Source organism: Leptosomus discolor, chromosome 3 (assembly GCF_034619465.1).
Source record: "Leptosomus discolor isolate bLepDis1 chromosome 3, bLepDis1.hap2, whole genome shotgun sequence".
NCBI lineage: Eukaryota > Metazoa > Chordata > Aves > Leptosomiformes > Leptosomidae > Leptosomus > Leptosomus discolor.
The window spans coordinates 25,481,960-25,494,573 of NC_141393.1; the positions used below are offsets into that span (position 1 = coordinate 25,481,960).

At 48.0% G+C, this 12,614-nt stretch overlaps 2 protein-coding genes across 2 annotated transcripts; one reads left to right on the top strand and one right to left on the bottom strand.

Moving 5' to 3' along the window:
• Nucleotides 1–1,831: 1,831 nt before the first annotated feature.
• On the bottom strand, nt 1,832–5,260 carry SAMD15 (sterile alpha motif domain containing 15). Its single transcript, XM_086462974.1, has 3 exons — nt 4,733–5,260; nt 4,463–4,561; nt 1,832–2,074 (listed from the first exon to the last, which is right to left on the bottom strand). Exons 1-3 carry the CDS (start codon nt 5,258–5,260, stop codon nt 1,832–1,834), a joined length of 870 nt encoding a protein of 289 aa, XP_086319100.1.
• Nucleotides 5,259–12,405, top strand: TMED8 (transmembrane p24 trafficking protein family member 8). The gene is made up of 6 exons (XM_086463202.1): nt 5,259–5,358; nt 6,675–6,753; nt 9,361–9,490; nt 10,426–10,567; nt 10,836–11,135; nt 12,149–12,405. The coding sequence occupies exons 1-6, from the start codon at nt 5,259–5,261 to the stop codon at nt 12,364–12,366; spliced, it is 969 nt and encodes a 322-aa protein (XP_086319328.1). The 3' UTR covers nt 12,367–12,405.
• Nucleotides 12,406–12,614: the final 209 nt, after the last annotated feature.

Sequence of the window (12,614 nt, forward strand, 5' to 3'; positions counted from 1 at the left end):
GTAAAGGACTCCTGCTTGTGCAGGATTGTTCTGAAGCCATTAGGCTGTTTTGCTCCACATGCCAGAGTAATGCCTGGAACCCTTTAGATGCAAGTCTCTAAGTCTGATTTTTTTCTCAAAGACTCAAGAAAGAGACTCATAGTCAGATGCTGAAGAAAGCCGTTATTTGTTAAATTATTAGCAAGCTGCTCCAGACTGTTATTGCCCATAAATGTTTCCATTGTTTTCTCTTCCCAGAGCCTTCTCCTGGTTTGACCTGACAGATGCATAAGTGTGAAAGTCTCCCTTTAGCCAGCTGCTAGAAAACAGTGAGCTTGTCCGGTGCCATCTTGCTATACTACACCAGGAATCCTTTGGAGACTGGCCTACAAAGCAACGTGGGCTGATCAGTACCAAGACATCTCTACTTCAACTGTAGTGGAGCCTCGTGTGATGTTGGATGACAAGCCTCTGTCGCTGCTTCCGACATTTTCTCAGAAATTCCAGAGGAAACTGCTGACTCTGATTCTAAATCCTCATAAACTATAACGAAGCCCATGGCAGAATGCTTTGCTGAGATCTCATCTCAGCCCCCTCACCAGACTGAGGGGTGCAAGAACCAGCGCTGTTCACTCTTGGACTCTTTAAAATATTCCAGCCAATAACTCTATGTATACATTTGCTTCAACAAGTTTCACCCTCCAGACTGCTCAGCAAACTTGCTTTTCCCTGTCTGCTTGAGTCTTGCTTTATTTTGGTCTGAAATTTCTCATTACATAGTCACCTTGATCTACAAACTGCTTCGGTTTCACTGGGTTTCTGTTGCAGTTTCAATAGAAAACTGAATTACCAAATTACAGTTATTTTGTAGTGGCTACAGCTTTGGTGTAAATAGCAAAACAGGATTGTGCCCAGGTTTTGTTTGGGTTTTTTTATTGGGTTTGCTTTTATTTTTTATTTTTTTTTAATATTTCTATGGGGGATCTCAAGGAAGCTGTTGATGCCAGCCAAAATAGTAATGATTTAGTCAGGAGCACTCCTGTTGAGCCAGGCTTTAATCAGCACTTATTCATACTTTCTTGCTGGTGATAATGTACCCCACCACCACCACCACCACTGACTACATGATGCTTCTTTCAACGAAAAAGGAGGTAACTGGATATTTTGTCCAAATCCACCCAGAACAAAGCATTTTTTATTCCCTAAATTCTCTAGTTCAGCTTACAGTATTCTCTTACACTTCCTGCCATCATCTATCATGTCCTTCAGAACTGTTTACTATGATAAACCACTGCCTGGTTTTGCCTCACAGGAAATCGTTTCTGTGGTGAGGCCAGGGATTAGTTGTGCATGGTGTAACTAGGCCCCTAGCTTAATTACAATCGCCGACAGCAGCTGGCACTGCACCTGTACACCAGTTATTGTATATGTCATTTATCGTACGTCTGGGCTTCACAATGAGCCCCGTCTACAGACACTAAAGCCTAGGAGAAATCTATTCACTTGAGCTCCAGGGAAGTTGTTATCAATCACTGGTAATTAAAATGTGTCTATGATTGGGTTTTTTGTCTTTTTAATCAACTGTGAAGCAGAAGTGAAAGGCAGACAGTGGTACAGTCTAATTTATAGCTTCTGCTTTCCTGGAAACAAATGAAGGATTGCAGAAAAGAGCAAATGTGGGTATGTGTTTGCTGTCATCAAATGGTAAAGAGCTGCAATGGCCTTTTTATGATCGGGAGAAGGTGCAACTGTGCCTCCTTGGACAAACTGCAAGGTAATAAGGGTATATTCTGCTGTCCCTGCTGGACTTCTTATAAAGGTGGAAGTGGAGTGTGAGTCTCTAATCCTGCCCCTAGGTGCCCTGCAATGCAAGGAGAGCCCCAGTCTGGGCTCGTGGCAAAGGAGGAACTGTAGGGTAGGGCTCCAGTCCTGCTTCTTGGATAAACTGTGAGAAAGTGAGGGCATCTGCTTTCTGCCCTGATCGGGACTTTCGCTCCAGGAAGAGACCCATGTTGTCTCTGTATGGGAGGGCAATGGATCTGTTGAAGAGAGGCTCCTCAATCCCCAGCAACTCTCGCACGTGTCGTGAAATCTCCTGAAATACAAGACAAAACACCAGAAATTCTCATTTCACAGGGCAACAGCTAATACCATTCCCTCTGTGTCAGAGCAGCAGCAAAAATAATAACTTTCTAAATTCTAGAACAGTTTCACACTTCATGTTGCAACTTGAGAGGGATCTGTACCCATGAACTCCGTGTGACACTGTAAAAGCAGAGCAGACCGCACGTTCTCCAGGTTTACTGTGGGGGATGGCATCACATCTGCTTTCTTAGTGGCACAAATAGCTCTGATTTCCTCTTTGCACTTGCAGGACAAACAAGTTATGGGTGAATGACCTGGGTCCATTCTGCCTAATGCAAAAGCCATTGCTGTCTGCTAAGTTACATTGTCAACAATGGAGTTTATACACAGAAGAGGTGTAAAAACTAATTAAACCAATAAGCCATGTTGCTCATTAAGAAAATGATGGGTGACTGGCAGTCTGAGCCAGCTGGGCCTGGAACTGTCAGTGAACAGAGCCTTGCCATTATTTTTTTGAAGTCACTTCTGGGAATGTAACCTCTGATTCGACTGAAGCCTCGAAATATAATTCACCAGGTTTTACTGATCTTTCACAGCATTTGCTCAAAACCTTCCCTGAACTTTGGCTTGACTCTGAAGAGCAGTACTGTACTTCGTGTGATATGAACACCAGACTGGTGGTTTTGGTAAAATACCAGCACAGTGGAATTAAAACCAGTAATAACTTCACTTGTCCATGCTGCATATCTTCCACATAATTCACTGTGTGGTTCTCCATCTAACTGCCATTTCCCCTAAATTGCAAAAAGTTTCTGTCTCACTGACCTGATGCTATCATGTTTATTTCTATGGTAACTATCTTGGGTTTGACTGTTCACTGCCTTTCCTTGATATTTCTTGTTGAGAAGCTGATGTGCCCAGAATTATGGCCTTTAACTTCGCACCTGCTCTAGTACATAGCTCCTGAAACACCCAAAAGGCCACATCCTGCTCAGAGCTCTGCACGTTTGGATTCTGTCAGAGTAAAGTTCTCTAAAACACCAGTAACTAGCAGGGTAGGGCATGATCTCCAAGAACATCTAGGTTCCACTGAAGTCTGAGAGATGTTCCCAACTCACTTGCAAGCTTTGGAAAACATTAGAGAGACATTTCCAAGCTTGCTGCAGGATGCTGCCTATGGCTTATGCTAGCCCTGAGGAGTTTCAGTTTCTACAGGAGGGAGAAAGGGTTTCAGCTGCTATCTCTAACCCATGGCTTACTGTTTCTCAGCAGTTAAACTACCACCATACATAATCCCTACATCCCAATGTGAGGGTGAGGCTTACAAAGCCTATAAAATTCTTGCCATCTTTGGTAAGTGCAGATGACTATAAAGGCTGTATCTGCTCGTACTAGAAATACTCTTGAAGGGCTGCTGTCTGAAAAACCAAGCGTTTTAATTTGATGCCTTCTCCTCCAACCAACAGGCAAAGTTGTGGCACCAGTCAGTGTTTTTCGTGGCACATTTAATTTCAACAGTTAAGATTGTGCAAACAGAACTGTGGTGAAATTGCTTTTTGGTGCTCTAGAATAAAACAAACAGTGTTCATGCTGTTGGAGCATAAAGATTTTTCTCTCTTCCTGGTTATTTGAATTTCTACCTTGCAACTTTGAATCATGATGCAAAACAAACAATTTGACTCTGTAAATGCAGCCCTGAGTCCCTCTGTGGTTTCAATTAGGGAGGGGAAGAAGGGAAATGCAAGTCAACTTGCCTATTTTCTGAACCTTCAGGAAGCTTTGGAAGGCCAGGCTTCAGCCCCAAACTTCAGCTTAAGCATCAGTGTTTGTTAGAAAAAAGATGTAGGTTTGAAAGGAAAATGACCATAAAATTACATGTTTATAAAATGAGGAAGAGACAGAGATGCTGTTTGTGCTCAGCAAAGTGAAAAACAAGGAAGTAATAATGAGTTGCCCTTCTGTTGCTTGAGATCAGTGGCCCGATTGCTGCAGGTTAAGTCTGACTAGATTTTTAGAAGTTCTTCAAATCAGCAAGTGGAAAATTACTGAAATGAAATTCTGAGAGGTATTTAAGAAAGGCACATGCATCTTGCTAAGCAATGTCATGGGGCAAGAGGAGCAACGTAGGCTTAAAGAAAGCCTAAGCACTTCTGATGTAGTTATGGTGTCCCAGAGAGGAAGCCTGCGATCTCCAGTTGGCTAAGGATTTATACCTGAAAAAAAATCAAGGAATACAACTATTTGGCTGAACAGATTTGGTTGTCCAGCTCCAGGCTCACTCTTTGAATAAGCAACCTGTCTGGGCGGACGGGCTATAGCCTAGCTTGCAAGCAGAAAGGGTCAGAGCTGGGCTCCGAGGGGCTGCGGAGGGAGCTCCGGGACCCGCAGCCGGCCGCACCTGCATGTGGCCGAAGTCCGTGACGCCCATGGTGGGCAGGCTGGAGCAGTTGGCGTGGATGAGGCGGCGGCCAGTGATGCCGTTGGCCCTGAAGCACTCCTGGGCAGGGAAGCGGAGAGAAAGGCGGTGGGCCCGGGCAGCGGGTCGCCCTCGGCCACTACCGCCCCCGCCGCTCGCACACACTCCCATACGCGCACACGCTCACACACGCAGAGAGCTCAGGGCCACCGACTGCGGCGGGGGCTTCCCGCCCGGGGCGGCAGCCCGCACCTCGTACTGGGGGAAGCCGCGCTGCACCACCCACTCAGCCACCTCCGCTGCGCTCCAGGACAGGAAAGGGCAGGCGGGCCGCGGTCCCCCCGCGCCCTCGGGCTCGGGCTCCGGCCCCTCGGCCGCCCCCGGCCCCGCGGGCCCCGGGTTCGGCTCCATGGGCGCCGTCCCCAGACCGCCGCGGTGCCGCGTCCTGCCGGGCCCCGTTCCCACGGCAACCACCGCTTCCCGGAGGTCCGCCACCCCCTCCACGCTGTCAGCCCGCAAAGCCGCCCGCGCCGGCTGGCTCTGCGGAACTCGCTTTTCATTGGCCGCGTTGTCGAGGGGGGAGGCTGAGGGATGAGCACCGAGGCACCACCCTCTCCCGCCCGCCTGGCTTGCACGCACCCGCTCGGCTCTCGCTGCCCCCCACTCGGGTGTTTCCGCCGGCGGCGGCCGCAGCGCTTCGGCCCCGCTCGGCTCTTTCCGCCGCGGCGGGCTGCCGCCTTCGGCTCCGCGCGCGCCGGCCGCCCGCTCAGCCCTGCCCATGTCGGACGTGCTGGCCGCCGCCGCCGGCTCCCGCTTCGAGCCCCCGGCCGCAGGGGCGCCGGGCGGCCGCGGCGGCTCCGCGCCCCGGGTCCCCTCAGGTACGGGCTCAGCAGGGGAGGGGGCAGCCGGGCTGGCCGCGGCGGGTAGCGGGAGCGCCTCCCGCCTGCGCGCTTCCCTCCCGAGTGCTTGCAGCCCGGCCGGGGTCCCTGGGGCGGAGCCCCCCGGGCGGCGGGGCGGGCTGCCGGGCAGTGCCGGAGGGACTACCGGGGCTGCGTATTTTAGCGTTGACCTTACGGCCAGGGAGACTGCCGTGAGTTTCCTTTCCGTGGCGGGTTTCCTCGTTTCTCCCGGAGAAGCCGTGTTTCCACGGTGGCAGTTTGCTTCGGTGAAAATACGGTATCCCTTGGGAAGACCAGCATCGGGAATTAGTCCTCGGCGAGCATTTGCTGCGCCGGGCGGGGGGGCTGTGGGGCCCAGGCGCACCCTCTGCAGCGGCACCCGCGCGTGGGGACACACACACACACACGACGGACGGACGCGACGACCCCACCACCGCCGCGCCCGGGGTGCTCGGCTCACCTGCCGCGCCAGCGCCTGGAGCTGCGGTAGCAGTTCCCGGCGTTTCTTCCGCGCAGTGGAAAGAGCGAAGGCTGATGGAGGTTTACTAGAGACAGGGCGCTTTCGCCGGTGAAAGAGGCCCCGTCTAGCCGGCAGCTGGGGTGCCCCCGCCCTGCGGTGTCTGCCGTGGGCTGGGGGCCTGGTGCTGCTGGCTGGAGGTGCCTCCCTGCTCCGAAGCGACTCCGCGAACGGCCAGCGGCTGCACGGTGTTATCATCGGAGAGCTGCAAAAGCTGGGACTTGCCCATGACCAGTTCACTGCCTTAATGCGATCAGACAGCAGGGCTGTGGAGCGCGCACCGCAGTGGTATGGGGACAGAGCTTTCCCAGAGTTCAGGAGACTCTGGGGACAGCAGGAGCCATCTTTGCAGACAGCACTTTTAGCAGCGAGCTAGGAATTTCCATCTCGTCAGTGCCCTGTGGGAACTGCTGCTTGATTGCTTTTTCCAGGGCTGTGTCAGCCTAGTTTTACATAATGAAATTCGGCCTTGTTCTGTCCTTCTGAAGCTAGGATTGGTGGTTCCTGAATGAACCCTGCTTCTGAGAGTCGTTCAGCACCAAAAACATGCATGGGTTTTTGATCTCCCTTTCCTGGGGTTGAGACAATTAAAAATCTTTGTTCTGCAAGGTGCTAGATACAGCTCATAACACGAAAAACTGGTTGGCACAGCTCTTCATTCCATGGCCATGTGATCTTGTCAGCATTTGAGTGCTGGTTGTAGTTTTTCCTCCTGTCTGTGTATTCTGAAGACTGAAATTTATTTCACCTTCTCTCCGTGTATTCTGTTTGGTTTTAGAAAATGAAGACTCAGCCCAAAAGACAGAGCCTGCAGATCAGCTGGTTGATTCTTTGGAGTCCAGTACTTTGCAGAGCGGGTAGGAAAACCTTTTTGTGTATTGTGGCCCACATGCATGACAGGCTGTTTCATCCCTGTGACATCTGCCATGTGGCAGTTGATTCTGTGCAGGTAAAGAGAAGGGACTGGAGACTGAATTGTCTGCTTTGGGACAGCATATACTGTAGTCGGTACAGGAGGGGCTGTTCTTACAGGCTTAAGATTGTTTTAAAGCTTATGAAATTAAGTTCATGGCTCAGCTGTTCAAATCACAGAATCATTGAGCTTGGAAGGAACCCTGCAAAGTTTTGTAGTCCATTGTAAGAGCTAATAAACTTTCTCTGTCCTGTCTGTAGGATGCTTTAGTAATTAAGGATTCGCACTATATATATTTCTGGTGGAAGCTGAGCAAGAAAGCACCTTTTATTGTTTTCTCAACAACATTTTAGGCTTTTTTGTTCACCCTTTGTTTTCTGTGTTACTCCTTCATTAGTGCTGGTGATTGACCTTGTTATCAGATGTTTGGCTTGTTATCGTCTGTTGGGCACGTGGTGTTTGTGGCCAAGTCATTGCATTGGTTACAAGCACCAATACCGGATGTGGTGGAGTTTCATTTGACATCATACATTTATTGCACATGATACGATTTCAGAAATGTGTGAGTTAATTACATAAGACAATAGATGAACCCGAACCTCATTGAAAAAAGAGGGGGGGGGTGGGAAATCCAGTAAAAAACCCCAACAAACCATCCTAAGTACTGAAACAGCAGTTTGGTGCTGTCTTGTCTAGATGCTAATGACATCTGTGTTGGCCTTCTTGACACCAAATATGTGTTCTTCTATCTCTTTATTATGTCCTCTTATTCTTTTCAAAGAGATTAATAAAGACTCTGAGCAAATTGGCCAAAGTAGATTCTGAATATTTGTGACTGTTACCTGATACATTTGTCTGAGTTAAATCTCCTTTGAAAGGGACAGGGGTGGTCCAAAAGGGTTATGTGAGGAGGAATCAGCTGAACCCTGTCTTTTTAAATATGCTTATAAAGCTTGTATAGCTCTCCCTAATCTTGGGCTTCAGTGTTGTCTGGAGAAAAAAATTCCCAAGCTGTTATCTCCTATGTTGATGGAGAGCCCTTTGAGTAGGTGTGTGACCAAATAGCCCTTCTAGGTGTGATCAGGCAACTACTAAGCAAAAAGCAAATGGGATGGAAAATAATGGTCCAAATTTGTCCTGGGCTGCTGGAGAAATCGTTGGGGATCCCTGTGAGAGTTCTTCCTTTAAAAATTTGTACCCTCCAAGTGTCCCTTCTTTTCTTGTATTGTCCATCTGCTGCCATTTTGTGTGTCCTGGTATTCAGCTCATTTGAGTTGTTCTTACAGACCTTCTGGTCTATCATGCCATATCTAGGAAAGGAAATCACACTATTGAGAGAATTTAAGTAAATTGTAGAATCTGTACCGCCATAGAATTAAAGATTTGGAAACAAAAGCCACATTTGCCTATTCTAGTCTTCTCTATGGATGCAGCAAGGAAAGTGTCCGAGTTGAGCTGTGTATGGGATTTTTTAGATTTTTTTTTTTTAAATATTCCACACTATATTGATAGTCTGCTACCTTGCTAATGAGAATATTTCTCATCTCTGAAAGGAGACATTTGAGGAAAAGTATGTATTTTCCATTACTGCTGTGTTCTTATGTTTCTGATCCTTTAGACCAAGGCAGTTGACATTGGTTTTATAGTGCCGTGAGAGGGCTTTGCTTTTCAAAAGGGCAAGTGTTTCCATTCTAATTAAAGACTGGGTTGCTTCTCATGGAAGTGTCACATAGTATTGGAGAGTATGACAGAGGGGACACTTCTGGCATCCATCTGAGTTCAGTTGGGATGATAACCGTTTCCAGCTATAGACAATAGGCAGTGTTTTTTAATATAATTTAGAGGAAAACCCTCAACAGAGAATGAATGCCAAAGACGTTTCCTTTCTTGCCCATTCTTTTCCTGCTACATACCTTTCTTTTTGTTCTAACATGTCCATCTCCTCTTGTCACAGTGCAGTACTTGGACTTCTTTGCTATTATTTTGCTGCCGTTGTATGTTTTATGACTTGCTTGTCTGTGCAGCATATGGCAGAGACACACCTGGGTGCTCCCTCTATCTCTTGGGATTGCGAATAGAAAGGCATAATGGGCCACTTAAATAGAGGGCGTCAAAGCATGGTGTCCAAACTGTTTTGAATCCTTTCACTGATCCTGTTGACCTCTGATGGAATATGCAGATGTCATGTAGTAGCTGGCATAAAAGAAGTTGTCCTTTCTTGAGTAGAGAAGTTGCTACTGACCTCTGCACTTAGTACAGTGTTGGTGAGTTAGCATGCTGTGGGGCGAGTGCAGGGATGGCTGCCATAGAAAGGACAGTAAATACGGAGTATCTCACTGAAGTTGCTCCCTCTGACCCTTGTGGAAGATAGTCATGTGGAGATGAGGGCAGGACTGGGGTGCAGAGGGCTCTTTGTGCAGTTGGCAGGTGCTGACCTCAGAAGCTTGTTCCCTTCAGTCCATTTAAATTCGAGTTCCAGAGCAGAGTGATTCCTCTACTGGCTGTGCTCTGGGTGCAAGTGCTGAACTGTAGTGCTCTCTTCCTCCGAAAGGTCGCAGATTGGGTTGCTTGTGAGTGCGGGCATGACAGAGGATTTGAAGCAAGAAGCTGGCACTTTGGAGGACCAGGAATTGGCTGAACTAGAAGAGAAGCTGCCTGACCAAATCCAGTCCCTCAAAGAGGTAGGTGGGTGTTTCTTATGTTTGAAAGCAAAGGACAGAGCTGCAGCAATACTTCTTCCACCCTACTGCTGTGCTTATGGCTGTGGGACTGAGGCTTTAAGGGTTGTGTTAAAACAAAAGTAGTATTAACATAGATCCAGTTATATTTTTTTCTATACATTAGCAGGAGGTAAATGTTATCAGTCTGATTTTCCCTCTTGTGTCTTCAGCTAGTCCTCACTTCCTTGCAGTTTTTGGTTTGTTGAAGCTTCAAGGTTATTCTCACCTTCTGCTTCTTGTCTGGGGCTTCTGGGAATTCCCTTGCAGATTTATGGAGGAGGGAGCTGAAAGGGACTCTGCTGCCTTTTGTTTCTTTTGGTGAGCAGCCAATTTGTTTGCATTACAGACACAGTCAGGAAAACCCAGTGGCACCCAGCTCAGGAGCTGTGAGTTTGCATGTATGAGGAGAGAGGGTTGGCCCTAGTGAACCAGATGGACTTTTAACTAGGATGTAGCAAATGAGAGTTTGATTGTGGCTGTAGTCTAGACGCACACAGAGCTGAAAGCTCTCCCTAGAGAGATTGTCTCTTGGGAATTATCTCCAAGAGTAGCCAGCTAAATCTGTAAGGCTGTTGCTTTGTTGAGAGGTGACAATTAACTATGAGGCAGATGCAAAGATGTGTTTGCCCAGGGACTCCCAGCGAGGCCAAGGGGTGTGTAATTTGTGAGACAATGCAGCATTTGACTTGGAGAGTTCATGGCTTTGGTACTGTGAGGGAAATAATGCAGTGAGGTGTCTCGGAGCCAGCCAGTTCTTTTTAACTAATAGAAGCTTCTGCAGGTCTGACTTGGCTTCAGAAAGATGTGTGAATTACTAATGAACTGTTTTAAATCCAGCTGGGGACTTTCTTACCACAGTGGTCTTTGTGACAGTGTTTCTTATGTGCTTTGTGCAGGAAGGTGCTGTTCAGATAACCAACTACCATGTACCTCAAGGAGCAGGGGATATAGTCATGATTCAGTCAGATCACACCGGTGCTGTGGATATCCTTTCAGCTGAGCTGGAGACTGCAGACCTCCTTGGGGAGCAGAGGAAAGGTGAGTCCTGAAAGGAAAACACTTGTTTGGGCCACTTTTTAAGTGTCTGCCCTGGCTAGAGAAGAGCAAAGGCTGTCATAGAGACACTGCTAATTCCTGTTGGAAATTTGAGCTCCTGGCAAGCGAGTGGGAAAACTTCACATCCAAGGCTTGTGGAAGCAGGATCCAGAATGCAAAAGCCTTATCAGAAATCGCTTCATTGTTTTCAGGTAACACTTTGTCAGTAGTGAAAAGCCAGGTGAGCCTACAATCTTTTCTGTTGTCTTAGCTCAGCCTCCCCCTCTGGCTCCACCCACCATGTGGACCACTGAGAAGATGAAGGAATTCAAAGCCAAGATGGGAAAAGAGAAGAATGGCCAGATGGTGGTGAAGCGAGGAGAGGTGGTGACGGTCCGTGTGCCAACCCATCCTGATGGGAAATGCATTTGCTGGGAGTTTGCTACAGATGACTACGACATTGGGTTTGGAGTCTATTTTGACTGGACCACGGTTACTAGCACTGCCATTACTGTTCAGGTCAGTGAATCCAGTGATGAGGAGGATGAAGAGGAGGAGGAAGAAATTGAAGGTTAGTGCAGAGCTTATAAGGGTTAATTTGTGGTGCTTGTTGCCATGCTGCTGAGAGTGTCTGTCAGATGCTGTAATTTCTGTCTACTTTGTTTACTCAGCCCACTTGTTATCTCTGCAGCCTTTTGGGTTCTTGGTTAGGCTGTGATGAGTAAGCATTTAGCCCTTCCTGCTTCCGCGTATGTCAATGGCTGTCCTTCTCCAAGAGCATTCTTAAAATTGAACACATTGAAAAATAAAATCAGAATTCACTTGTTCAACTTCTAGCTCATAAAAGATTAGGGTGTGAAATATTAACTTGACTGTTTTTCTTAGCCTCTCAGACTGAGAAATTTCTGGTGATGAGTAGGAGCAAAAAGGTTTTGTTTCTGGGGTTGGGTGGTGTTTTTTGGTGTGGTCCCCCGCCCCAGTGGCTCCTCCTGACTGCATTTGAGAGGATCGCTACCTGTGACTTTGGACTTGTGAAAGACACAGCCATGTTGCCTATTCTGTGGCTTCAGTGTATGTGTGAGCAGTGTAGCTGAGGGGCTGGTGTCTGGAATTTGTAGGCTCTCCAAAGAAGGGTGGGTTCCTGTATGAGGAGTCCTCTTCGAGAAGTGAATTGCGGACATGAACACAGTGAGGTTATAGCTAAGAGCTTTCCCACCTTTCTTTTGCTTCAGGTCTATATCAGTGCACCACTGTTGTGTGTATAAAAGCAGTGAGGTGTCTAAAAAGTAAGTCCAGGTAGAGGAGACCAGGCTGGCAGGCAAGTGGATACTGTCCCATCAGTATTCCCAGGAGAATTGGTTCTCGGCATGTCCTTTGTTACAATAAGAAGAGCTGGGCTTTGTGGGTATTATTTGCAGAAAGGTCAGAGCAGACACTATGGGTAATGCTATCATAGTTAGCCTTCCATATATCTGCACAACTCTGCTGCATTCTGGTTGTCTTCACCTTTTTTCTGGACTACCTAGTGGGTTAACTGGCTCAAATGGCTCTGGACTACTTACTTGTCTCCTCTCTCCCATCCAGGACTTGCCCCTGTTGGTGACGTGGAAAGAGGTTCCAAAAGCTATCTGCGGAACCGCTACGGAGAGATCATGCCCGTATATCGGAGGAACAGCCATCGAGAGGTGCAGGCAGGCAGCCATGAGTATCCAGGCGAGGGCATCTACCTGCTGAAATTTGATAACTCGTACTCTCTCCTCCGCAATAAGACTCTGTTCTTTCATGTCTATTACACCAGCTGAAGCAATGGGAAGGGGCAGGGACGGCAGACGGGTAACGGTGAGTGTAGCAGGCTGCCACCCAGCCCTAGTACTGCCTGATGGGCACTTCTGTGTAACAGAACCAAGGCACAATTCTGCCAGCTCCTCTTCAGACACTACCTGGTTTCTCTTCATACCCTCCTTCCCTGCTGTACCAGTGCAGAAAGGTAGTTGTGACTGCCTGGTTGTCCACAGTCAGCTGCTCCTTCTGTAAAGCTTCTGGAGGTCTG

Coding starts and splice junctions, on each gene's coding strand:
- TMED8 (XM_086463202.1), top strand. CDS start 5,259: ATGTCGGACGTGCTGGCCGCCGCCGCCGGCTCCCGCTTCGAGCCCCCG. Junction 9,491..10,425: donor AAATCCAGTCCCTCAAAGAG/GTAGGTGGGTGT, acceptor TGCTTTGTGCAG/GAAGGTGCTGTTCAGATAAC. Junction 10,568..10,835: donor CCTTGGGGAGCAGAGGAAAG/GTGAGTCCTGAA, acceptor CTGTTGTCTTAG/CTCAGCCTCCCCCTCTGGCT.
- SAMD15 (XM_086462974.1), bottom strand. CDS start 5,260: ATGGGCAGGGCTGAGCGGGCGGCCGGCGCGCGCGGAGCCGAAGGCGGC. Junction 4,562..4,732: donor GCGGCTTCCCCCAGTACGAG/GTGCGGGCTGCC, acceptor TTCCCTGCCCAG/GAGTGCTTCAGGGCCAACGG. Junction 2,075..4,462: donor CGGACTTCGGCCACATGCAG/GTGCGGCCGGCT, acceptor CTTGTATTTCAG/GAGATTTCACGACACGTGCG.